Raw genomic sequence first — 24,877 nt, forward strand, 5'->3', positions numbered from 1 at the left:
TATTGTTACTCTAAACTGTGGTCATGCCAGGAGCATCTGAACGTTGTCCTTTCAGTCTTATGGCTTCCTGAGAAGGATAATGAACTCTAGGTTTCTGCTCAGTTCTACTGAGAGCCTTGACATTTAGTATGCGGAGTTAAATAGAATTTTTAACAATTTTCCTTACTAATGGTGCTGGGTTTTAAAATGCATATGCACTAAATCTCTTTGTTTTGAAATTTGGGAACACCTGAGGAAGCGTTGAGTTCCAATGTGTTAAGGTTTACATTACTGAGGACCTCATTTGAGTAGTATTGTGGCTGAGAGTGTGGCTAGACACCAGCAGCGAGCAGTGTGACAGAAAGCAGTGTCTGGGTCTGAGAACGAGTTCTAAACCAGACTCCAGCATTGGTGTGTGTTGTGACCATTAGCAGGTTACTTTGCTCTGGATGCTGGTTCCATCATCAACAAGTGGACTACGTTACCACTGAGGGAAGCCTCCAGCATCTTTCACTAGCTTCTATTGTCAGAGAGTCAGATAGGGCATCCCGATTATCTAAGACCAAGCCTACTCACTCTGCAGAGTTCACCAGCATGGCAAATGGCCCCATAGACACCCAAGTCAGAGCCTGGGGTAGGTAGTGATGGGTCTTTGTGGATCTCTTCACCTGCCAGCTGTCATTTAGTCATCAAGTCCCATTAATTCCACCTCCCAAAGCCATTTTTTCCCAGCTCTACTGAGATGTAATTGACATGTAACATTGGGTAAGTTTAAGGTGTAAACCATAATGATTTGATACATATATTTATTGAGAAATGATTGCCACAATTATAGGTGACACATCTATCACCTCATATAATTACAATTTTGTGGGTATGTGTGTATGTGTTTGTGTGTGTGTGTGTGTGTGTGTGTGTGTGTGTGTGGTAAGAACATTCTAGATCTACTTTCTTAACAACTTTCAGATATATAACATGGTATTGTTAATTGCAGTCACCAAAGCCATTTGCTACCCTCCATTGTCCTTATCACCAGCTTCACTGGGGTCCCCATCACTTTTCACCTGTAGCGGTTTCTGAACCCACCTACCTTCCTTCAGTTGTACCCCCCGTTTCAATCCATTTCTACAAAATGGCCAGAGGGAGCATTTTAAAAACAAAAGTGATCATACCATTGTCTGTCCAAAATCCTATACTAGCTCCCTGTTTTCCTCAGGATAATGTCCAGATGCCATGGCCTGACCTTCAAGGACTTTGAGATCTACCCCTTCCTATCTCTCAAGGTGATCTCCTGCTACACTATCCATCTGTCACTGAATTCCAGCCACCTTGGCCTTTCCACAGCTCAATTGAGTCAAGCTCTCTACTATGTTGGGTACCTCCTTCCAGCTTTATTTTCACCAATTACACTCTCATCCTCTTCACCTGCCACCTCCTACTCATCATTCAGGTCACAGCTTAGATGGCACTCCGTCCAGGATATCACCTTGACCTCATGAGAGATCTGACCTTCTTATCCCATGATTTTAGGATACCTCACTTTCCCTTAACTTCACATGCACCCACAAGACTATCTGCTTAATGACTCCTTTCCCAGCTAGACTATAAAGTCCCATGAAGACCAGGCTTGAGTCCATCCAATTCATTGTCATATTTCTAGTGCCAAGCACAGTGGCCTGCTGGCTACTTGATAAATATATCTCGGATAAACACTTGATCGCCAATGCATACGAAACTTCTACCACTAGACAAATATTTCAACTAGATAGAAACATTCATTATCAACTCAAAGGCTTAAAAAGAGGAACAATGTTGGGGCCCAGCGTGCATGAAACAGGTGTGTAATGTGTCAGTGCTGAATATAAGTAAGAACAGATGCTAAGTGAAAGGTCTTTCAGAAGCTGTGGACCCTAAGGGAAATTCGGGAACAATGTCGAGAGACACCATGTCACAAAAAGCCATTTACCGTCTCTAGATTTTCAGATGCTGAGATGACCTGTGACTTAGTTAGAACAGCCACTGTGGTATGTATTTGGGTGTCAATCTTTATTTCTGGTATAAATGCCTTGATAGCACAGTGATTGGAAAAGAGTAGGAGCTCAACAAATACACATGTCTTTTTGAGATCATACGTGAAAGACAAAATACATGGGCAATGTATCTGAAGAGATTTGACTTAGTTTGGGAATCTTAGGTGACCGGGAGGAGACAGCAAGAGAAAACTGGAGGGAAAGAAGAGGGAAGGGCATTCCACTCCCAGGAAAGCAAGCATACAGGTCCTGTAGCAGAAGGGAGTCACGTGGGTGAGAATGACTGAATGAAGACCCCTGAATCTGGGGTGAAGGAAATCTGGGTTAAGTCTGGTGAAAGGAGACAGGTGGGTAGCAGGAGCAAGACCCATAGACCCTCACAGGCCACGTGAAGTTTTGTCTTCATCCTCAAAGCAATGAGAAGAAATTAGAAGACTCCAAGAAGAGGAACACCCAGATCAGATTTGAACTGGGGAAGATCATTCTAACTGCAGTAAGTTTAAATGTTTCCATTTCTGAGTAGAGTGTGGTGGATAAAAACGTCCTGGAAAATGACTACCAAAGCCAAATTTTCTTTTCTTTTGTTTTTTTTAAATCTTTTCTTTTTTAAAAATGTTTATTTTTGAGAGAGAGAGAGACAGAGAGAGACAGAGAGCACATGCAGGGGAGGGGCAGAGAAAGAGGGGAACAGAGAATCCAAAGAGGACTCTGTTCTGACAGCAGACAGCCCGATGCACAGCTTGAACTCAGGAACCATGAGATCATGACCTGAGCCAAAGCCAGATGCCTAGCCACCTGAGCCACTCAGGCACCCCTAAAGGTGGATTTTCAAAATGAATGGGAAAACGTCAGGAAAGTAAAGAAACCATAGAGGAGAAACCCAAAGCAAAAGGGAAAATCTGGATACTTAGAGAGCAATAAAGCCAGCTTCTGCCCCCAAGGCATTTGTTCAACCTTTGTGTCCTTAAATTTCTATTTAGGTGGTCGCTTGGGGAATAGAAAGAATGAGATCAATTCGAGGGGCTGCTTGTTGGAGACCCTTGCATAAAGCTGGTATCCCAAACTGTTATGCCTTCTTACAAAAAACAAACAAACAAACAAACAAAAAACAGAAAAAAAATCTATTGCATGAAAGGGAACAATAGAAAACTACCTGCTCCTTGGTGCTGGATGGAAAAGGACAACACATCTCCATTGAGTTTCTTAAGCATGAGTCAGTCCTCACCTGGATTTTGTTTTGTGCGTGTTTTTGTTTTTGTTTTCCCATACTCATGTTCCTTGCTTGGTTCCACAAACAGAAATTTTAACTTGAAAAGGTTTCTGCTTGTTAGCATCCCTGTTTTCTTTAGAGCAAAATAAAAACTTCATTCCAAGACTAAAAATATATAACAATTGATAAAGTTCTAAAGAAATTTAGCTTTAAAAGGGGCGCCTGGGTGGCTGAGTCTGTTAAGCGTCTGACTTTAGTTCAGGTCATGATCTCACGGTTTGTGAGTTCGAGCCCCATGTTGGGCTCTGTGCTGACAGCTCAGAGCCTGGAACCTGCTTTGAATTCTTTGTCTCCTTCTTTCTCTGCCCCTCCCCCACTTGTGCTCTGTCTCTCAAAACTAAATAAATGTAAAAAAAAATTTTTTTAAGACATTTAGCTTTCAAAAATAATAATAACAACAAAATGTCCAGGAATCATGGTCACCCAAAACAGAAACAGTGGAATCAGGCCCACAAAGACTCACTCAATTATACAGCAGAGAATATAAAATCTTATATTTAATATGCTTCACAATAGAAAAAGGATGCTTTAAAATATGACCAAGAAATAAAAACTATAAAAGTGAAAAATTATATTTGAATAAGAACTAAATGGAATCTTCGAAAATACTTAAATAATTAAAATTCAAAACTCAGTCAGTGAGTTAAATTGAGTAATAGACATAGCTAAAGAGAGAAATCAGTTAGCTAAAAAACAGGTTCAAAGAAATTACCCAGAATGAACCCCCAAAAACAAAAAATATAGAAAATATGAGATATGGAAACATGGAGAAAAAGAGGTCTAACATACTTCAGTTGACATTTCAGAAAGGTAATAGAATGTATAGGGGAAACACAAATATCAAAAGAGAATAATGAGCTAGAGTTTTTTATAATTGGTATTAAAAATCAAACTTCAGATTCAGGAAAATGAACTTCTAGATGTATAAAATAAACCCACTCTTAAGTAAATCATAGCAAAAGTGCAGACTATACAAGACAGGGAAGTGATCTTAAAAGCCACCACAGAAAAGAGACCAGAATGCCTATAAAGGAGCAACAGTAAGACTGACAGTTAACCTTAGCAGCTGATCACACTAAAAAAAAAAAAGCTAGAAGCCTATACCCAAGAAAATTTCCTTCCAACTTTCAGAATAAAATAAGAGTAATTAAAATTGAGAGAATTTACAAATAAAATTTGCTAAGGTTAATTATAAAAGATTTACTTCAAGAAGAAGGAAAACAAAATACAGAAGGTCAAAGATGACAGAAGTTATGGCCTTTTTAAAATTGTGCTAAAAAACATATAAAATGTACCATTTTAACCATTTTTAGTGTACAGTACAGAAGTGTTGATGAAATTTTATTGGAAAAAACATACAAATAGATACTGTTTAAAATTATAATAATGTGTAATTTATGGAGTATCCGAAAGCCAAACTAAAATACTGCACAATCCTAGTGTAATATTTAAGAGGGAAGTGACAGTATCTTCTAAAATTCTTCTATTATTCAGGGGGACTGTAAAGATATTAACTTGAGATTTTATTACGTTAAATACGTATGATAGAATGCCTAAGTAGCCAAAGTAGCCACTAATAAAATTGAATATAAAATGTAACTTTCACAGGCATCTGGGTGGCTCTGTTGGCTGAGCATCTGACTATTGATTTCAGCTCACATCATGATCCCAGGATCATGGAATCAAGCCCCACGTCAAGCTCCATGCTGAGCATGGAGACTACTTAAGATTCTCTCTCTCTCTCTCTCTCTCTCTCTCCCCACTCCTGCCCCTCCCCTGCTCACACACATGCTCACTGTCTCTCTAAAAAAATAAAAATGTAAAAAAGTTACATTTTAAAAAATGTAACTTTCATATTAGTAAAAGGGAAAAAGCAAGTGAGAAAATTGAAAACCAATTTAAAAGGAGGAAAGAAAAAAGAAAAAAAAAATGATAGAAAAATCAGAATGGTGGGGAGGATTCCCAGCTAAGATGGTAGAAATAAATTCAAAACATTAGTGATTTCAAATAAAATCTAATACTGCATTATGGTGAATATTGTAATCAAACTACTAATACGGAGGGACTTCCTAAAACCAATAACATGGCATCTAATATTTTTAAACCAATACATAATATATGTCACTATTGTTATTTAACACTGACCCAGAATCCTAGCCAATGCAGTCAGATAAGGAGAAAAAGAACTAGGATTCGAAGGGGAGAAACAAAACTTTCCATATTGACAGAATATTTTAACTACTTAGGAAATTCGAAAGACTCCATAGCAAATAGATTATATGGAAGCAGCCAGACCATTATAGTAACACAGTAATGCAGGTGTGAGATGATGAGAACTTTGTTTAGGAAGTTGGCAGTGAAAATGGAAAGATGTGTATGAATCTGAAAGACATTTAGGAAGGAAAGGTAGAAACTCAAATGCAGACTATGTGGGAAGAAACAAAAAATAAGTTGTCAGGAAAATCTTAATCTTTTTTTGACTTGTGCAGCATGCTGGATCGTAGATCAGTGTGACGAGGGACATCATGTCCCTTTGGTTCTGGATATGCTAACTTTGACTTGCCTTTGAGATATGAAAGAGGAGGACAGCAGGTAAATGGACACACGGATGTGGAACTCAGCGAAAGGTCAGGCTGCATTTCCGCATAGCAGAAATCTGCAGAGCAGGGGGAGCTAAAGCACTGGATTTGAGTTCATTCACCTAGGAAGAGGGAGCTGAGTAAAAGGAGGAACAGGCCAATCTTTACGACTTCCAAAGAGTCTGAGAAGTATGAGGAATATGAAAAGAGTTCTGTGTTATAGATGCAAAGATAAAAAAGTGTTTTGGAAAAGAGAGGTCAGCAGTAATAAAATGCTCAGGCTCATGCTATTTGGGATATCCTTAATTGTTGACATAATAGCATTATCATCTGTGGCTTATTCACAAAATATATTTGATTATGGTCAAGCTCTTCATTGTTATCACCCCTATGGTACTCAAGACCAGTGGCTCTTCTCTCCTCCTAGAATACCCATCTGATAGAAACTCAGGATGTGATGATTAATGATATGACTTAGCCCAGCAAATTGTGATTTGGAAGAACATCCTTCTGAGAAGAAGTTCACCTGTGCACGAGCATCAGTCTCTACAGAGAACACTCTGATGATCAAACTGAATGACTTTGACATTAGCCGCTACTTTGGGTAATATGGGTCTTTACATTATCTCTAATACATTAACAGAGAATTGAGAAGTGACTATAATCATATATTTAAAAAAAAAACAGTGTCCAAAATTTCAAACCAAAAATTCATGGTGGCTGAAACGTATATGGCTTCAAAAAATTGTAAATGTTGTGATCATAAGACAGTGATGCTTAGCAAAGTTGAGAGAGTGCAGGAGAAACCAAAGGGACTCTGCAGTGATTTGAGGAGCACAGGCCATGTCTGTTCCTAATCTAGAGAGTGGGCAGTTCCTATCACGTGTGTCTTACAGGAGGCAACCAAAGAGGCTAGTGGGAATATGAAACACACATTTTAAATTTTAAATACAGAATTACTATAATCCAAAACAAGTGCCTTGCAGGACAATGTACACTCTTTTTGAACTCAGAGCCCTTCACTTCTGTCAGGGCCTGTGTAATTAACACAGGAATTAATGAATCTATCGCTTCCCACTGAGCTGCTCAATGTAGGTACCACTAATCAGTCACAGCTCCCTGTGCAGCTACTACCTCTAAATGCAGCCTCAGTGTCCTCCTCAACACAAGCCCAGGCAGCCACCAGCAATCCATCCTTGTGACATGTGACACCAGCCCTCCTCACCATGTAAGTGTCAGCACACTACCTGGCATGCCAGAATGTTCAGTGAAATGCTTGCAGAATGTCTGGGCTACACACTGGCAATAAACCCTGCATATGGCAAGCTCTCCTGCTCTCTCCCAGTCCACCTTCCTGCTATTCTCCCCTTTGCTCACTAGCCACACTAGTCTGCTTTAACTTTCTCGGAAACTTCAAGTTCTTTCTTATTCAAGAATACATGCTCAGACTTTCCCTCCATAAAGGACTCTTCCTTTTATCCCTTGCATGGCTGGTTCATTAGCCTCCTTCACAGGTCAGTTGGAATTTCACTTCTTCAACACTGTGAGGTGATCCCAACATTAGACAAAGAAACTAAGGCACAGAGGCTGTCATTTGCCCAAGGTCATGTAGATAATTAGTTACTGGGATTCTTCACCATTACGTTATACCACGTCTTAACTACTCGCTTATTTCCCTCATTGGTGTTTAATACGGTTTGCAATTAGTTGGTGTATTTCCTTGCTTTTTGTTTTATCTCCCTCAGTACTAGATGAGGGCAGAATGAGGGGTGAACTACATCTGTCTTGTTCACTGCAGTGTCCTAGCATAAAACTTGGCCAAATAGTAAGACTCAAAAATATTTATTGAATCAATCAATGAACTGGACTGAACTGAATAAGCTGCATTAGCAGAGTAGATCTGAGTGACAGAGAGGCTAGTTTGGAGACTTGAAGGATGGGCGACCATCCGGGCCTCATAACAAAGTCCTTTTTAATTTTCCATCCACCCCAAAGACACAATTAGCAGCAAGCCCAACAACTGAGAAATATATTATTTCCTATTAAGGAAACAAATTCCACTTTGAGGTGACACTGCCTCGGGTGCATCTGAAGTAGATCACCAAGTGTGCCCAGCCACCCTGATTCGGTTCACCATCCCTGACAATGACATCAGCTTGAATCTCACCCCTCTGGCTAACCAGACCTTTTATTATCTTGCATGTTCATATTTAGTTACAGGGGATTTGCAAACACATTTCCTAAATCTACGTATTTATTCAGTAAATTGATCTCTCACCCAAGTCATGCTCTGAGGAACTGTCAGCCGCAGCATTTGACAGGAACAGCCATTTTTTGCACGAAGGCAAGGATTCTGCCAGCAAGCTAGGCTTCTAGATGTCTAAGGAGGAGTTAACAAGAAAAGGAAATACTGCTTCAACCTGGACGAATGAATATCTTGTGTCATCCATGGCTTTTCCCTTAACTATCTACAGCACAGATAGTCTTGTTCTGCAAAATTAAGCCATTTAAAGGGACAATGAAAGCAGACAGGCCCAGTGTTTTACACTTTGCTGTGAGCCAAGTAAGAGATCGGCACCCAATAGAAGCAGTTTACTCAGCCTGTGAAGGATCGGCAGGGAGAAGCCAGTCCAGCATTACACCCGGGCAAAGGACAATCCACAGTGTAGGTAATTCACATGAAAATGATGGGAAATCGACAACACCTCAAAGCCCTGATCCCTCTGCCTCTTTAGGGCCTCCAACTGGATATTAGGAAAGATGCGACGCTCTGGGGAAGGGCTGGCTAATTCACCGAAGACCTCCTCACTGAAAAATACCTTGCCTCTGATCAGTTTTCAGTCCCCATGACTTTGCTATAGCATGTGAATATTGCTGATACTGCCTCCTTGAAATGCTCTCTTTCCTGACTCCTGGAATGCCAGTCTTCCTGTTTCCCTTCCTATGTCCCTGATCAGCCTTCCCTGGAAGGACTGGCCCTTCCTTCATCCCTTCAACCTGCTAATCTCCTGGGTTTCATCCTGAATTTTATAGCATTGCTCACCTTGTGCTATAGCTTCAAATACCTCTTCGGATCAATTTCTACCACAACTATATTTCTATTCTTTACTCTCTTGAACTCCAGATTTGTATCTAACTGCCTGCTGTACATTTCTATCAGGCTATGCCAATAAACACCTCAAAATTTATCAAAATACACCATTTTCCACCAGAACTTCTCCTACCCTGTATTCATCATGCTGATGAGCAACGTCTAATCAAATAGGCCATAAAGTTCAACCACAGATAAGCTGATCTGGCCCTTTCCTCCAACTCCACTCCCACACACATTCAGTAAGTGTTGGCAATTCTGTCATTCACACACCCGTATCTTCTTCCTCCCCTTCTCCAGCCCCACTGTGACTGCCTTAGTTCAAGTCTTCTTGCCTGGATCCCTGCAACCCCTTCATTATTAACCTCCTGACATCCCTCCTCTACACCACCTTCCACACACTCACCTTTCTTCCTCAGTGATCTTTCTAAAAGGTGAATCTAAATCATGTAAGTCCCCTGCTTTAGAGCTTCAATGGCTCCCACTGCCAAAAGCAGGGGTTTCCAAACTGCACGATGAGAAACCAATTAAAGCGTGATTCTCAACAGATGCTTATTTATTTATGAATTATAACCAAGTGTTATTCTAAGTCAACTGTTCATAAAGTTTAATTTCTCCCTCTTGGAACAAAATAAAGAAATGTTCATCTTTCTACCTGATCCCAGCAGATGAGTCTCTGCACCCACTGAGGTGCTCACTCTGTGCTCTGAAGATGGAGGGCAGCATTAATGATGATTGTCCCTGGGGGATGACATTAGATGACTCCATCTGGCATTCAAGGTGTCCCCAGTCGAGCTACCTGTCCAGATGCAGCATCCCCACTCTTCCACCAGCACAGCTTTGCCACCAGCCACTCTTCCCCACAAACGTGCTGTCCATGGCCACAGCACAGCACAAAGAACCTAGGATTCCATGTCATATCCTTCCCTGCCGACGTCGAGCTGTGTGACCTAGAGTCCCTTTCTATATTTTTCCGGGCCTCAAGCTCCTCTTCTGTGAAATAAACATCATAATATCTATCCTTTGCAGGGTTGCTGTGAATAGTAAGTGAGGCAGAGTAAAAAGTGACACAGGGCCAAGCACAGAGGAGAAGCTTCACAAGTGGTATCCTGAAGGTAACAGGAACAATTAGAAGTTCTGTTCCACATGCCATTCCCTCTACTTGGAACTCGTGATTCTTATCCCCAGACCCGCCATGGGCTAATTTCTTGAATACCTTTCAATGTTTAGTTTAAAGTGTCACCTCCTCTGAGAATTACTGATCCTCCTGAGGTGGGGTTTGTCATTTAAACCCGTCTGCACCCTGAGCCTTAGTTGCCTCATACCGTTGACCACTGCTCATGCCAGGGAGCTGGGATTTGCTTGCTGGGATGCATATCACTCACGCCCACTGGGCTGCTGCTACTTAAGGAAGCCTCTCTTATTAATTTCAGAGTCCCCAGCACTTAAAGTGCCTAGCACATAACAGGTGCTCAGTGAATGTAGGCTAATATTTTTATATGCAAAGGAAAAAGAGGGCTGTTTAAGATGCACGCATATGCACAATTTCATGTTACGATGACGGCTACTTACTTCATGGTTTACAAAGTGCTTCCCCGTGTTTGTAATAAACAGGCTGTTAGCTCCCCCTCAGCACTGTAGCCACTCACAAAATAGATAATAAATTAAAGAGAAGTAACTGTTTGACAATATCCCTTTGATGACAGTTTTCTCTTCCACTCTGATCTGATGCCAAGTTAATGTTATCATAAAATAATTCCATTAACTGCAATTGTGCAGTTTACTGAACCATTACTGTCATCAAAAAGTTAAATTATATTCAAAACCGAAAACAGAGGCTTACATAGGAATAAATGGCATCAACATGCAAATAAATTATATGCAGGAGAAACAGGAATAGCAATGTGACGGGCACTCCAGCCCAGGCTCGGCATAAACAGATGATTACATTTAAATATTTATTCATACATGAACAATGAAAACAAATCATACTGGCAAGTGCCTTCGAGTTAAATTCGTATTTGTTTAAAAAGGCAGAGGCTTATGTATTCCCTCTGACTACAGGCTACATTGAGCATGCCTGAGCTTTATTTAGACAGTCTTACTGCCTAACATATGCATGACCAGGAGGGTGAACTAGTATATAATATTTACATAAGAAGAAACTGAACTGGTGGGAAGGCGAGGCAGGGACGTGAGAGGGAAGATGCACAGAATAAAGCGAGATGCAAAATAAAAAGCAAAAGAGAGCATCAGAAAACATCTGATCACCTGATGCTGAAGGCAAGCAGAGAATGGGTAATGATGTCTGGCCCTGGATGAATTGAGCCAGACTGAGGGTGTCCACTGGAGGTAAGCACCATTCTCCTTTGACGCCTATGCTGATGGAGTGGATGCTCCAGTGCAGGCGATTGGCACTGTGCACACCGTGGCCATCCTTCCTGGCTCCCAGATGAGGGGCTGGAGAGTAGGAACACTCCCGAGATGTTACGGCTCCTATCAGGACGTTGAGTACATTTCTCTTTCCCTGTCTAGTGACTCCTTCAAGGAGTGTGAGCTTACCTGGCCTGGCCCTATGTCAGCTTTTCTTTCTTCATTCCTTGAGAGGATATGAAGGTAAAGTCATGGTTGCCTGGACAGCTTTGCCACAACAGCAAGGAATCCTTTCCTGACAACTTCTGCTACAAGTCATTTTTTTCCTACTGAAATCCTACCATATTTAGGGATGACAGTACCTAAACTTGAGCATCCTCATGCCTCTCCACAGCCCTGATGATGATACCCAGCAAGTCCCCCCTTCCAGGAGCAGCTGTCGTCACTCAGGACAGCTCCCCATCCTGGCCAACCATACTTTACACTTGCATGGCCCCCAACAAAGTTCTGGTTCTTAAATTTGCTTAATTAGATGAGGTAGAATGTGAAGTCTTACTCTGCTAATTCTTAGCTGTGTGACCTTTTTAAGTTTGAATCAAAACCTCAGTTTCCTTATCTATGAAAGGGGGACAGAAAAGGCATCCCATCTCACATTGAACGAGTGCCAGTACCTGCCATGTGCTGTTCTCAGCGCTTTGACAGTATGAACTAGTCAAAGACGGGAGCTTGGGAGCTGCCATTCTAGCAGGGAGATGGCAGTAAACAAAAGCATACTTAATTACTGTACAGTCCGTTAACATGTGATTAGCTCTATGGGGAGGGGGGAAAAGACTACAAACAGAGTGACAGGGAGGGGAATCCAAAGTGCTGGGGCAGGAGTTGCAGTTTTCAATAGAGTAGGGAAAGAGACATGTGAGTGAGGATGTGAGAAAGGAGAGGGAGTGAGCGAGCAGATATCAGGGGAAGGTGTCCAGGCCCTGAGTCAGGAGCCTGGGCCACAGCAAAGAGGCCTGTGTGGCTGGCACAGAGTGAGTGAAGAGAAGGAGGAGATGAAGTGGAGAGATGAGGTTCTCCATAGGATTTTTGCAAAGACTAATGGAGGAAACAAGTGAAATGCGCTTAGCAGGTAATAATAACCGTGGCTGCTTGCTATGCGACAGGCACTGTGCTAAATGCCTGACATCCATTAACTTATTTAGCCTGCACCACAACCCTGCGAGGGTTTGTACATACATGCAAGGACACTGAGCTTTAGGCAGACGAAATAATCTGCCTACAGTCATAAACATCGCTAAATGGTAGCAGCAGGATTCCAATGCGGAATTCAAACCCAAGTAGCTAGCTCCAGAGTCTATGCCTTTAACTTGAACTAAGTGCCTCTCCTAAGCAAAGGGGGTTGGGAGGAGGGAGGGGAGGAGGGATGTAGAGATGCAAGAGCATCCCAGGAGACTGGGAGCATACAGAGAGGGAGGAGAAAGCAAGAAGTGAATAAGTAGGTCCTGAAGGGGAGCAGGAGGCATGAAACAAAAGCAAAGACAGGCAGTGCAAACAGGGAGCAGAGAGCTGGGTACATGGCTGCTGGGGCCCACAGGGCTTGACCACACACACAGCAGACATAAGCAGGGGCCAGCCAATGGGCCAGCAACAGACCAAGGTGAATTCACAGGGCCATAAAAGTCCTACATTGTCATCCTCAAAAAGCAGACACCTGGGAAAGAGATCCCTTCCTCCTTAAAAACAAACAAACAAACAAACAAACAAAAACAGCAAGACAGCTTTAGGATAGCATGAACAGTAAGCCAAACTCTAAGCATGGATCAAGTCACCATTTATTAACTTAAATCTGAGTTTTTGAAATAAACACTCCTGCTGTCTTGCCCCGGTAAAAACATGGTAACAGGTAACGTTTGTTACATTTATGAAATGAAGTACTGGATGCTACATGGAGAAATTTGTACATGTAATCTCACTTCATCCTCAAAACACTAAGAGCTGGTTTATCCCCATTTATGGATAAGGAAACTGAGGCTCAGAGAGGGTAGGTCACTCACTAAGCTGGGTGCAGAGACAAACATATGACTCCCTCCCAGGTCTGTCTCGTGGGAACACTGGCCATCACTGAGCCAACATTGACCAGTACAACATGAACATAATCATTAGCCCACATTGCCCCCTGAACTCTAGCCTATGGCAGCATTACGATTTGGAAGGAACACAGGTAAGTGGGAACGAATCCCTCTGTAGCGCCACGCTCTGGGTTTTCTCTGTCTTAGAGAGTCATCCTTACAGAAACACCACAGCCTTACTTCTATGTGCCTGGCCAGCAGGAACGGAAGCTATTCAGTGCCCATTATGTGATTCAGGGAAGCACAGGCTACTTTGGACTCTGAGTAATTCCACAGCTCAGAAATCTTGGGGATCAGCTCAGCTGGTTGTCTGAGCTTCAGGATAAAAGGCACTGCGAGGAATTTTATGAAGAAGCTCAACGCCTAGAAGATAATCACTTCCACTCTTTCTGAATGTTTCTCACTATGCTCTGTGTCTCCCAGAAGCTCAGTCATTCCAGAAAAGCCTAATGGATATTGGTCATATTGATGGCGACTGAGCATATTTTGGACACATTTCCCACGATTTAGGAGTTCCCCATATTTTTAAGCCTGCCTCCCTCTAGCAAAAACTTGAACCTGCTCTGCCAGCTTCCACTGCAACTATGGCACAGGTATATGCCCAGACACCTGCCCCAGACTTTGGCTCAGGAGCCAGTGACATAAGGAGGGAGGACAGGAAAATCACATTATTTGGCTATGTGATAGAAAAAAATAATCCTTAAAAAACCCAATCTGTTTCAACAACTTCTCTTCCTCCCTTACCCAACTGCATCCTGCATATTGATACAGGATAATTCCTAGCCCTTGCAAACATTCGTGTGCAGTATGTGCAAAGAAAAATGGCAAGGGAATAGCTAATGGGAGCTAGATTAGCTGAAATTATGCACATGAGACAAAAAGACAAAGAATAACAGGAAAAAGAAACACAATACCAGACACAATAAGTCCCTGAAGCAATAATTATATTATGATTTCTCACCAGCTGGTTTAGAAATTTCAAACCTTCTATTTTCTAGTTTCCTAAGTAAAATGCCCTCCTAGTTTGGGGAAATACCTCCATCACTTCCCAGTGTCCTTGACGCCACCCTGGAGAGGAAACCATTGATAAAGATTCTAAAACGAACAAGACACAGGAAAGCTACCTTCCCTCACCATGAGGCCCTAGAACTTCTTTGCAGGTCAGCCTACACTTTGTTCATGAGAAAGGATTCAAGATTAGGCCTGGATTATCTTAGAGACATCTCTTCTAACCAAATGCATTGTCTTAGCCCTCAAAATGCATCTTGTGCAATAGGCATTTGATCAGTATCAGTGATGTTCTATATGCTATGCTGAATTAACAGAGCACCTCATTCCTTAAGAAGCCAAAAGTCACTGGGGCACCTGGGTGGCTCAGTCGGTTGAGCATCTGACTTCGGCTCAGATGATGATCTCACGGCTCATGAGTTCGAGCCCCAAGTCAGGCTCTGTGTTGACAGCTCAGAGCCTAGAGTCTGCTTCGGATTCTGTGTCTCTCTCTCTCTCTTCCCCTCCCTCACTCATGCTCTGTCTCTCTGTCTCTGTCTCTGTCTCTCTCTCTCTCTCTCTCTCTCCCTCTCTCTCAAGAATAAATAAAACATTAAAAAAAAACATTAAAAAAAAAGGAAGAAGCCCAAAGTCACTTACAGTTCCAGCAGCACTGAAGAAGGAAGAGGCATTCCTAAAGAAGAAATAAGTGTCTCAAATACACAACTAACCTTACACCTAAAGGAGCTAGAAAAAGTAGAGCAAATGAAGGCCAAAACCAGCAGAATAAGTGAAATAATAAAGATTAGAGCAAAAATCAATGATATCAAAATTTTTAAAAAAAACATTAGAACAGATCAACAAAAATTAGAGCTGATTATTTGAAAGAATTAACAAAATTGATAAACCCCCTAGCCAGATTTATCAAAAGAGGAAGAAGAAGAAAAAGAAGAAGAAGAAGAAGAAGAAGAAGGAAAAAAGAAAGAAAAAAAGGAAAGGACCAAAATAAATAGAGTCACAAATGAAAGAGGAAAAATCACAACCAACACTGCAAAAATACAAACAATAATAAGAGAATATTATGAGCAAATTGCCAACAAATTGGGCAATCTGGAAGAAATGGATGTTCCTGGAAACATAAAAACTACCAAAACTGAAATATAAAGAAATAGAAAATTTGAACAGACCCATAACCAGTAAAGAAATTGAATCAGTAATCAAAGATCTCCCAACAAACATGAATCTAGGGCCAATGACTTCCCATAGGAATTCTACCAAACATTTAAAGAAGAGTTAATACTAATTCTTCTCAAACTGTTCCAAAAAACAGAAATGGAAGGAAAACTTCCAAACTCATTCCATGAGGTCAGCATTACCTTGATTCCAAAACCTGGCAAAGACCCTACTAAAGAGGAGAATTACAGACTAATTTCCTTGATGAACATGGATGCAAAAATTCTTAACAAGATACTAGCAAGTCTAATTCAATAGCACATTAAAAAAAATTATTCACCATGATCAAGGGGGATTTATTTCTGGGCTTCATGGCTGGTTCAATATTCACTAATCAACCAATGTGATACATCACATTAATTTAAAAAAAAAGGATGAGAACAACATGATCCTCTCAAGAGATGTAGAAAAAGCATTTGACAAAACACAGTATCCTTCTTTGGTAAAAACCTCCAAGAAAGTAGAGATAGAAGGTACATACCTCAACATAATAAAGGCCATATATGAAAGACCCACAGCTAATATCATCCTCAATGCGGAAAAACTGAGAGCTTTCCCCCTACTGTCAGGAACACAACAGGGATGTCCACTCTCACCATTGTTGTTCAACAGAGTACTGGAAGTCCTACCCTCAGCAATCAGACAACAAAAAGAAATAAAAGGCATCCAAATTGGCAAGGAAGAGGTCAAACTTTAACTCTTTACAGATGAAATGATACTCTATGTGGAAACCTGAAACACTTCACCAAAAAAACGCTAGAACTGATACATAATTTCAGCAAAGTCACAGGATATAAAAATCAACATACAGAAATCAGTTGCATTTCTATACACTAATAATGAAGCTGCTGAAAGAGAAATTAAGAAATTGGTCCCATTTACAATTGCACCAAAAACCATAAGATATCTAGGAATAAACCTAACCAAAGAGGATAAAGATCTGTACACTGAAAACTATAGTAAGCTTATGAAAGAAACTGAAGAAGACACAAGAAATGGAAAAACAAACATTCCATGCTCATGGATTGGAAGGACAAATATTGTTAAAATGTCGATACTACCCAAAGCAATCTACACATTCAATGTAATCCTTATCAAAATAACACCACATTCTTCACAGAGCTAGAACAAAAAATTATAAAATTTGTATGGAACCAGAAAAGACCCCAAATAGCCAAAGTAATGTTGGAAAAAATACCAAAGCTGGAAGCATCGCAATCCCGGACTTCAAGCTTTATTACAAAGCTGTAATCATCAAGACATATGATACTGGCACAAAAACAGACACATAGATCAATGGAACAGAATAGAGAACCCACAAATGGACCCACAAATATATGGCCAACTAATCTTCAACAAAGCAGGAAAGAATATCCAACGGAATAAAGACAGTCTCTCCAGCAAATGGTGTTGGGAAATCTGGACAGCAACATGCAAAGAATGCAACTGGACCACTTTCTTACATCACATACAAAATAAATTCAAAATGATTAAAGACCCAAATGTGAGTCAGGAAGCCATCAAAATCCTAAAGAAGAAAACAGGCAGCAATCTCTTTGACATCAGCTGTAGCAACTTCTTACTAGACATGTCTCCAGAGACAAAGAAAACAAAAGAAAAAATGAACTGTTGGGACATCATCAATATAAACATCTTCTTCACAGCAAAGTAAACAATCAACAAAACTCTAGGCAGCCTATGAAATGGGAGAAGATATTTGCAAATGACATATCAGATAAAGGGTTAGTATCCAAATTCTGTAGAGAACTAATCAAACTCAACACCCAAAAAACAAACAATCCAGTGAAGAAATGGGCAGAAGACATGAATAGACATTTTTCCAAAGAAGACATCCAGATAGCTAACAGACACATGAAAAGACTCTCAACATCACTCATAATCAGGGAAATACAAATTAAAACCACCATGAGATACTACCTCACACCTGTCAGAATAGCTAAAATTAACAACTCAGGAAATAACAGATGTTGGTGAGGATGTAGAGAAAAGGGAACCCTTTTGCACTATTGGTGGGAATGTAAACTGGTACAGCCACTCTGGAAAACAGTATGGAGGTTCCTCAAAAAACTAAAAATAGAGCTACCCTATGAACCAGCAATTGTACTACTAGGTATTTATCCAAAGGATACAAAAATGCTGATTCGAAGGTGCACATGTAACCCAATGTTTACAGCAGCACTATCAATAAAAGCCAAATTATGGAACAAGCCCAAATGTCCATGGACTGATGAACAGATAAAGAAGATATGGAAAACTGCTCAGCCATCAAAAAGAATGAAATCTTGCCATTTGCAACAACAATGGAAATGAAATCTTTCCATTTACATTGGAACTAGAATGTATTATGCTAAACAAAATAAGTCAAAGAAAGACAAATATCATATGATTTCACTCATATGTGTAATTTAAGAAACACAATAGATGAACATAGGGGAAGGGAAGGAAAAATAAGAACAACAGAGGGAGGAAAACTATAAGAGACTCTTAAATACAGAGAACCAATTGACGATTGCTGGAGGGGAGTTGGGTGATGGGCATCAAGGAGGGCACTTGTTGGGATGAGCAATGGGTATTACATGTCAGTGATGAATCACTAAATTCTACTCCTGAAACTGTTACTACACCATATGTTAACTAACTTGGATTTAAATTATAAATAAATAAATAAATAAATAAATAAATAAATAAATAAATAAATAAAATGTAAAATTTGCATCAATTCTAAAAGGGAAAAATGTAGACTTGAAAAAGAATCTTAAAAAAAGAAGAATGCACATGACATATGTTTTGTGACATGGTACAAGACAGTCATCTCTTTCTATTCTCACCTGAAATCTCAAAGAATGTTTCAGGACAATCCGAAATGATTCACATTTCAGATGCCTTGTTGAGTATGAAACTTTTGTAGCCCATCAATTGTCATAATCAAAGTGATGACAACAGACTTCTACTGTCTTTTGGGAAGCCATCTCTCCAATTAAACAAGTCTATACAATAAGTGGGTGACCCGATCCATGGCTCCAGAGGTACACATGAGACCACAAACACATAATCTGCATATTCATTTCCTTGGTCATACTGTTTCCTTAGCACATGATCAAAGATAGTTCTTGGCACAGGATTTTACTGGAACAACAAAGAGCTTACAGTTGTTTAAATTAGAATACGAATCTGAGGCTTCCAGTGGCTTTAACATTTAAAAACTTGCCTCAGAAGGTAACAAAAGGAAAGCAGAGGCAAGATCTCGAGAGACAGGGACTATCCTGATGGCATTCAGTATCTTGATCCAGCCATACCTGAGGCTAACTGCCCTCTGGATTTTTTAAAAATGTGAAATAAAATAAAGTCCTACTCTTCCTAAATCAGTTTAAGTTGAATGTTCTTCATCTGCACTGATGAGAATCCAGACAATACATTCCACGTATGTTTTTTCTTACCTCCCATCACACACAACCAACCTGATCGTACACACAACCACAACCAATCCCCTGCCTAGCTTTACCTTCGTTATAGCCAGGATGAACATAAACCATTCTTTTGCAGGTTGCATTTGAATGCCTCCATCTCTGAAGCCCTTCAAAAGAGCAGCTAACTTCTGTAACACTGTTCATCAAACATCAAATCTCTTAGGTGTTCTAACATGTCAGCTCAATTGTTGGCTACTAGGATCTCAAGGACAGATAGATCAACTGCAAATACCAGCTCATCTGTCATGCACAACTTGCTAGAGCCAAATAACTGTCAAACTCCACAAGTTCTGCTCTCTCCACTCCCGGTACCTCTATCATTGAGGATTCCTGGAAAGTTTTCACCATATCTCAAATCAAATGAAAAATTATAGATGAAATACAGAAGAGCCTCAAATCACAAATCAAGTCCATTGGATGAAACATAACTCTATAACATGTGAAGATTTATATTTTTCCCTGAATGAGCTTAGAGGGAACAATTATAACCTATTCATAACTCTCTGTGTTGGATTTTTAAGTTGTTTTTGATCAATGGCTGGTTGTAATTTTATAAAAGAATCTCTCCGATGACACAAACACTGTTGTATCCCAGAGGAACTGCAGAACTAATCAATCACTCTTACATAACAAGCACTCACTGTGAAAATAATGTCCTCGACCGAACAATGAACTTGAACACATATTCCAAAGCTTTCAGAGTTCGTAGGATCGGCTCACATTGCTCCCCTCTGCTGGAGGTATCCAAGTAAGTCTTCAGCACCGTCATCAATTTCCTGAATAAGGGATTATATTTTGAAAATACATCTCTTTCTAACTCACAGCATGGTGATTAGTTTGCTCAGTAAATTATAAAGCATTCAATCAAAGGTTAAAGGTGGTGGTACAGCTAAGCTTACTCACTCGTTTACAGCCATAAAAATAACTCTGCTTAAAATATATGTATTTAATACAGGGAGTAAATTAGTATTTCCTGCCCATAAAAAGCCAGCAAAGGAAAAACTAGTGAGGCAAAAAATCTTTTGACTGGGAAAGCTAGTCATAATCAGGATATGAGTGGAAATAATGGTGGTGATAATGTTCTTTTCAGCATTTGCTTCCTATAAAATAAACTTCTGGTATTATCATGGAATTCCCTTACTGAGAAACTTTCCATGTTTCTTCATTACCAGTGAAGCAGACTTCAAACTATTTGGCCTAAACTTCAAGGCCCTTTGGAAAACTGGCCTCTCCCAACCTCTCCAGCATCACCTCCTATCTGTAACCATCAGTTCCCTGTGTCCAAGCCATAATGGGCTACTTGGATGTGCACTTTCTCTTCTCTAGCCTCTGAATCCCAGTGTCTACCTCAAGTCCTGCTCAATAAATGCTGGCTGACCGACTGAATGAATGAATGCTTTCATGTACTGCTACCACAATAAAATATTCATTCTAACCTATGGGTTTGCACATTTTTATTTAATTCAAATAATCCACCATGGACTGGGTCTTATCAGAAAGGGAGAACTCACACAGCCTGATACAAAAGGAAAATACTCAAGATCCTTGTGCCCTGGGCATCCTGGCAGGGCAAGCAGGAGATGGACAAGAAACTCCCATATGTACAGTAACTTACTTGTAAGCCAAGGTGGCACTGAAATGCTGTTGAATGTAAGCCTCCAGAACAGTGTTGAAGTGCTGGAATTTCCGGTCAGCAATGAGTCCTATTATGTAGATCTGAAGAAGATTCAAGGAATCAGGGTTTGGGGGTCAGACCCAAGGCAGGAAGCCATAGTCACATGGCATAATTAAATCTCCAGCAAAATTATTTTGCCCAGGAATTAACTCACTAATATATTGTTAGTCCTTTTCATTACGGTAGTATCTCTCCTAAAAGGCATTTCATGAAGTGTGTTACAGGGTGTTATAGGATAAAAGGGCTTCATGGCCAGGTAAGTTTGACAGATTTCAGGATATCATTGTTAGATTGTCGTCTTTACTTCAGGGTTTTTTGGAGTCTTTAACATATCTACATGCATTGTGAATCTCTGAGAGGGTCCTACAATGTCTAGCACTTCTTACAGGTTACCTTTCCAGAAGCCCTCTGGGAAGCACTGGATTAAGTCACAGTTGTTTCCAAGTAACCTCTTTAAAATGTAAATGTCACTGACACAAGCAGTTAATGCACTAAGACTTCATTGGTCACTGATACCCTAGTGTGGACATGACACTAAGAAAACATGAGTTGGGACACAGAGGAGGAACAGATCATTTGGGAAGATGTTAGAGGAAGGACTGGGATTGTGTGCTACCATAAAATGTTCTGGGTGGGCAGGAGGATGTAATGATGCTGGGAATTTGGAAACTATGAGAAAGAAGAAGGTAGGAAACATTTTGGGTGCTTCATAACCTGGCCAAAACAAGCTCCCGGCATTCACGGAAAGCTGAAGCCATTATTCATGGCATCTAGCTTCATGTACTTGCAACCAGTACTAATATGACATCAACATTTAAAATTCCCCTTTAACTCATCCTACCATGCTTTCAAATGAACTAGAAACAAACACAAACTCCCCAAATCCTCAGCTGCTCATTCATTGCTCTAATTGCCAAAAGTTACAGTGCCTCCAAAAAAATTCACGAAAGGGCCACAGGGGACACAAGTTCTCAGTGTTCTCACAGTGAGACACACACTAATGTCTAATGTCACTAAACACCGGTCCCTTCTTTCTTACCAATGCATCGAAGACGAGGATGTCGTACTCATTACTTTGAGAATGCTCCATCATGATATTGAAGAGGGCATCCAGAGTATCCTGGAGAAACTGGACAAAGTAATGAAGGTCACATTAGAAGAGTGAAGAAATTCCACTCCTCAGTGTATCCCTAAGGGAATGAGAGTACACATCCAAGACGTGCTGCCTTCAAAAGGTCCAGGGAGCTTTCTTCACAAGAGCCAGAACTTGGAGCAACCCAATTGTCAATCAACAGCATGAATGAATATATGACAGTGTTTTAATAATACAGAATACTCCATAGTAATAAAAAAGAGCAAACTACTTCTACATTCAACAACAAGGATAACCCTCATGAGAACTGTGTAGAGTATGATAAGTCAGACACAACAATGTACAATATTCATTACTCTATTTTTATGAAATTCAAGAACAGGCAAAAAAAATCTATGATGGCAGTCAGTATAAGGAGGTTGAGAAGGAGTAAGAGAGAGTCTACTTCAATGCCAAAAATGTTCTGTATCTTGATCTAGACGGTGTGTATATCAGTATGTACGTGTGTAAAAATACAGTGAACTGTACCCTTAGGGTGTGTATATACTTTAATAACATTTTTTTTAGAAAAATAAAAATATAATGCAAAGGTAGAGACAATGTAATTCCCTCCTCGATGCTTCTCCAAGCTGTCCAAACATGATAGACCTTATGAAAGGATGTCTGGAGAATTTTCCTTCTACTGCTGAATCAGGTAGGTGGATCAATGGTGCACATTTTAAAGCACTGATCTGAAAATTCTACCTTTGCTTCTCCATGTATGGAAAATTAACTAAAATCTGATACTCTTCCTTCCTAGGAAATGGGTCAATATTTCCTATAGTACCTGAAAACACAGAGCTACCAAATACAGATGTTTAATCTCAGAGTTTCTAGCTGACCAAATTCCTGAGGAAACAAGATCACCAAGACCTGTGGGAAATATTTGTCCCAATTTATAGAATTGAAGAGAAGGTTGCTTCATTAGATCTGTACCTCAGACACTATATTCTCCAACACCATGTGGACACAACAACACATCTGACATGTGTATTATTTCCTGCTTGTTTCACTTAAAATGTGAGCCCTGATGTCTTTCTCTTTCATGTATGATGCATAATACTCTGTAAGCAACAGGAACTAAGAATACTTTTTATTTCTAACACTAACAGTAGGTAGTACTAAAAGATCACACTTTTTAGCAATTTATACCAACAAAAATAATGAATAGTTACTATTTATTCAACTCTGTATGATTTACGTGTTTAGTAGAACATTGTGTAAGAGACGACACTAAGTAATTTTTAAATATTATTGCCTTGAATGCTCACAACAACCCTGCAAAATATGTCACATCCGTATTATCACATAAAGTTGGCGAGTGGTTGAGCTGAGATCTACACCCAGGCTGATCTCCTTCCAGAAACTAAACACAACCATAGTTTTTTACCACTCAACATGTTTTCAGCATCATTGAACCAAATCAGCCTCTGGATTTCCTAGTAAAGGTTTCTCATGGCAATCTGAGACGTTATGTCCCACTGTTAGAGAAAAAGTCCGATCTTTCTCAACACTTCATTTGCCCCCAGAAGCCACCCATGATTTAAATCTCTGTCACTGGTGGATGAATACAAACAAAACGAAGCCCCACTGACCTTTACCACTTCCTCTCCATCGACAATCTTCAATTTTTCTAAGTTTTCCTGTAGCAGCTGAGGCTTCATACGCCACTTAAGCAAACCCAGCAAGCCCACTGAAATAGAGTCCAGATAAGTTGAATTACTATTACTAGACTAAACTGTTCATTCAGCACCTTCTTGGACTTACACACATACACACGCACTACATATACACAACTCTTGATGGTTTCATTACCATTCTGGGTGAGCTTTGTGGAACACACCAGGGTGGAAATGGAGAATACATCCCGGGAGCTGACAGAGAGCCCCCCAACACTGCTGGAGCTTCGACTCAAGGTGGCCCCCTTGTTTTCCACATGGTGTCGATAAGAAGGAAGTGTCAGGTAAGCACTGGCATCCTCCATCTTCTTACTCTCCCCCTGGGAAAAACACCTTGGTTATTTCTCCCAAGCCGTGGGTACATGCCCAATGCCACACAGAGTTTGAAGGTGCAGAGGATCAGAATTTAAAAAAATCATCAGAGAAGCAGTAAATATCAGCTGGTATGGCAGGGCTATCTTTCCACAAACCAGGCAAGAACCCAAAGTTACATTAATGGAAAAAAGATTGACCAACCATTTGAAGGCTCTGTGGACTTCATTAACAGTACAAAGGGAATTTGAAGATTCCCCTGGCAGTTCATTGTGATTCCGCCTACATTCCTTGAGATCTCAACACATGCCCATTAGCAAGACAAGGAATCAGGTTAAAGGAGAAATTAACAGCAAAGGCACCAGAATCTGAAAGTCCTGGGATCTAGACCCTATTCTACCACTCACAAGTCTGTGTCATCTTGAACACATTGTTTGGATGTGTCTCATTTTTCTCGTGATTAAACCGACGATTAATCATATTACCTACTTCCTAGAAATTCTGAGCAGACTAAATGGGAATAATTCATATAGAGCTCTTAACAGAGTTGATAGACACCTAAGTCCCTTGGAATGTGGAAATGAATGATTAGAGGTAGGCATTATAGGAGTTAATGTTTATGGATCCCTTACTCTGTACTGGATACTGCACTAAGTACTAAGTATGCACTAAGTATGCTTTAGTTCATTCCATTTAAATGGAATTGCTACTGGCACTGTCGTATACATTGCTATCACCCTCGGTTTACAGATAAGAAAAGGGAGACTTAAGGAAGATAAGTAAATAGAAAACTGACTACAACTGGGCCCCTGCCTCCAGTGAGTTCACAATATGTTGGGGAAGAATGGCTTTCAAGCCAAGAACTACCTTGATGTGTCATAAATGAGAAGACAGCAGCTGTGCAGAAGAAGGGAGGTGTGGGT

The 24,877-nt window shown here is 40.3% G+C and overlaps 1 protein-coding gene across 1 annotated transcript in view; it reads right to left on the reverse strand.

The window, feature by feature from the left end:
• DOCK2 (dedicator of cytokinesis 2) overlaps positions 1-24,877 on the reverse strand; it is a 416,930-nt gene that overhangs the window by 316,769 nt on the left and 75,284 nt on the right. Inside the window, exons 18-22 of the mRNA XM_003981290.4 lie at positions 23,779-23,962; positions 23,559-23,656; positions 21,871-21,960; positions 20,772-20,872; positions 19,798-19,932 (exon numbers count right to left, since the gene is read on the reverse strand). Of these exons, the coding sequence (XP_003981339.1) occupies positions 19,798-19,932; positions 20,772-20,872; positions 21,871-21,960; positions 23,559-23,656; positions 23,779-23,962 (608 nt within the window). The remainder of the gene's footprint in view (positions 1-19,797; positions 19,933-20,771; positions 20,873-21,870; positions 21,961-23,558; positions 23,657-23,778; positions 23,963-24,877) is intronic.

The sequence above is a fragment of the Felis catus genome, chromosome A1 (assembly GCF_018350175.1).
Source record: "Felis catus isolate Fca126 chromosome A1, F.catus_Fca126_mat1.0, whole genome shotgun sequence".
NCBI classification, from domain to species: Eukaryota; Metazoa; Chordata; class Mammalia; order Carnivora; family Felidae; genus Felis; species Felis catus.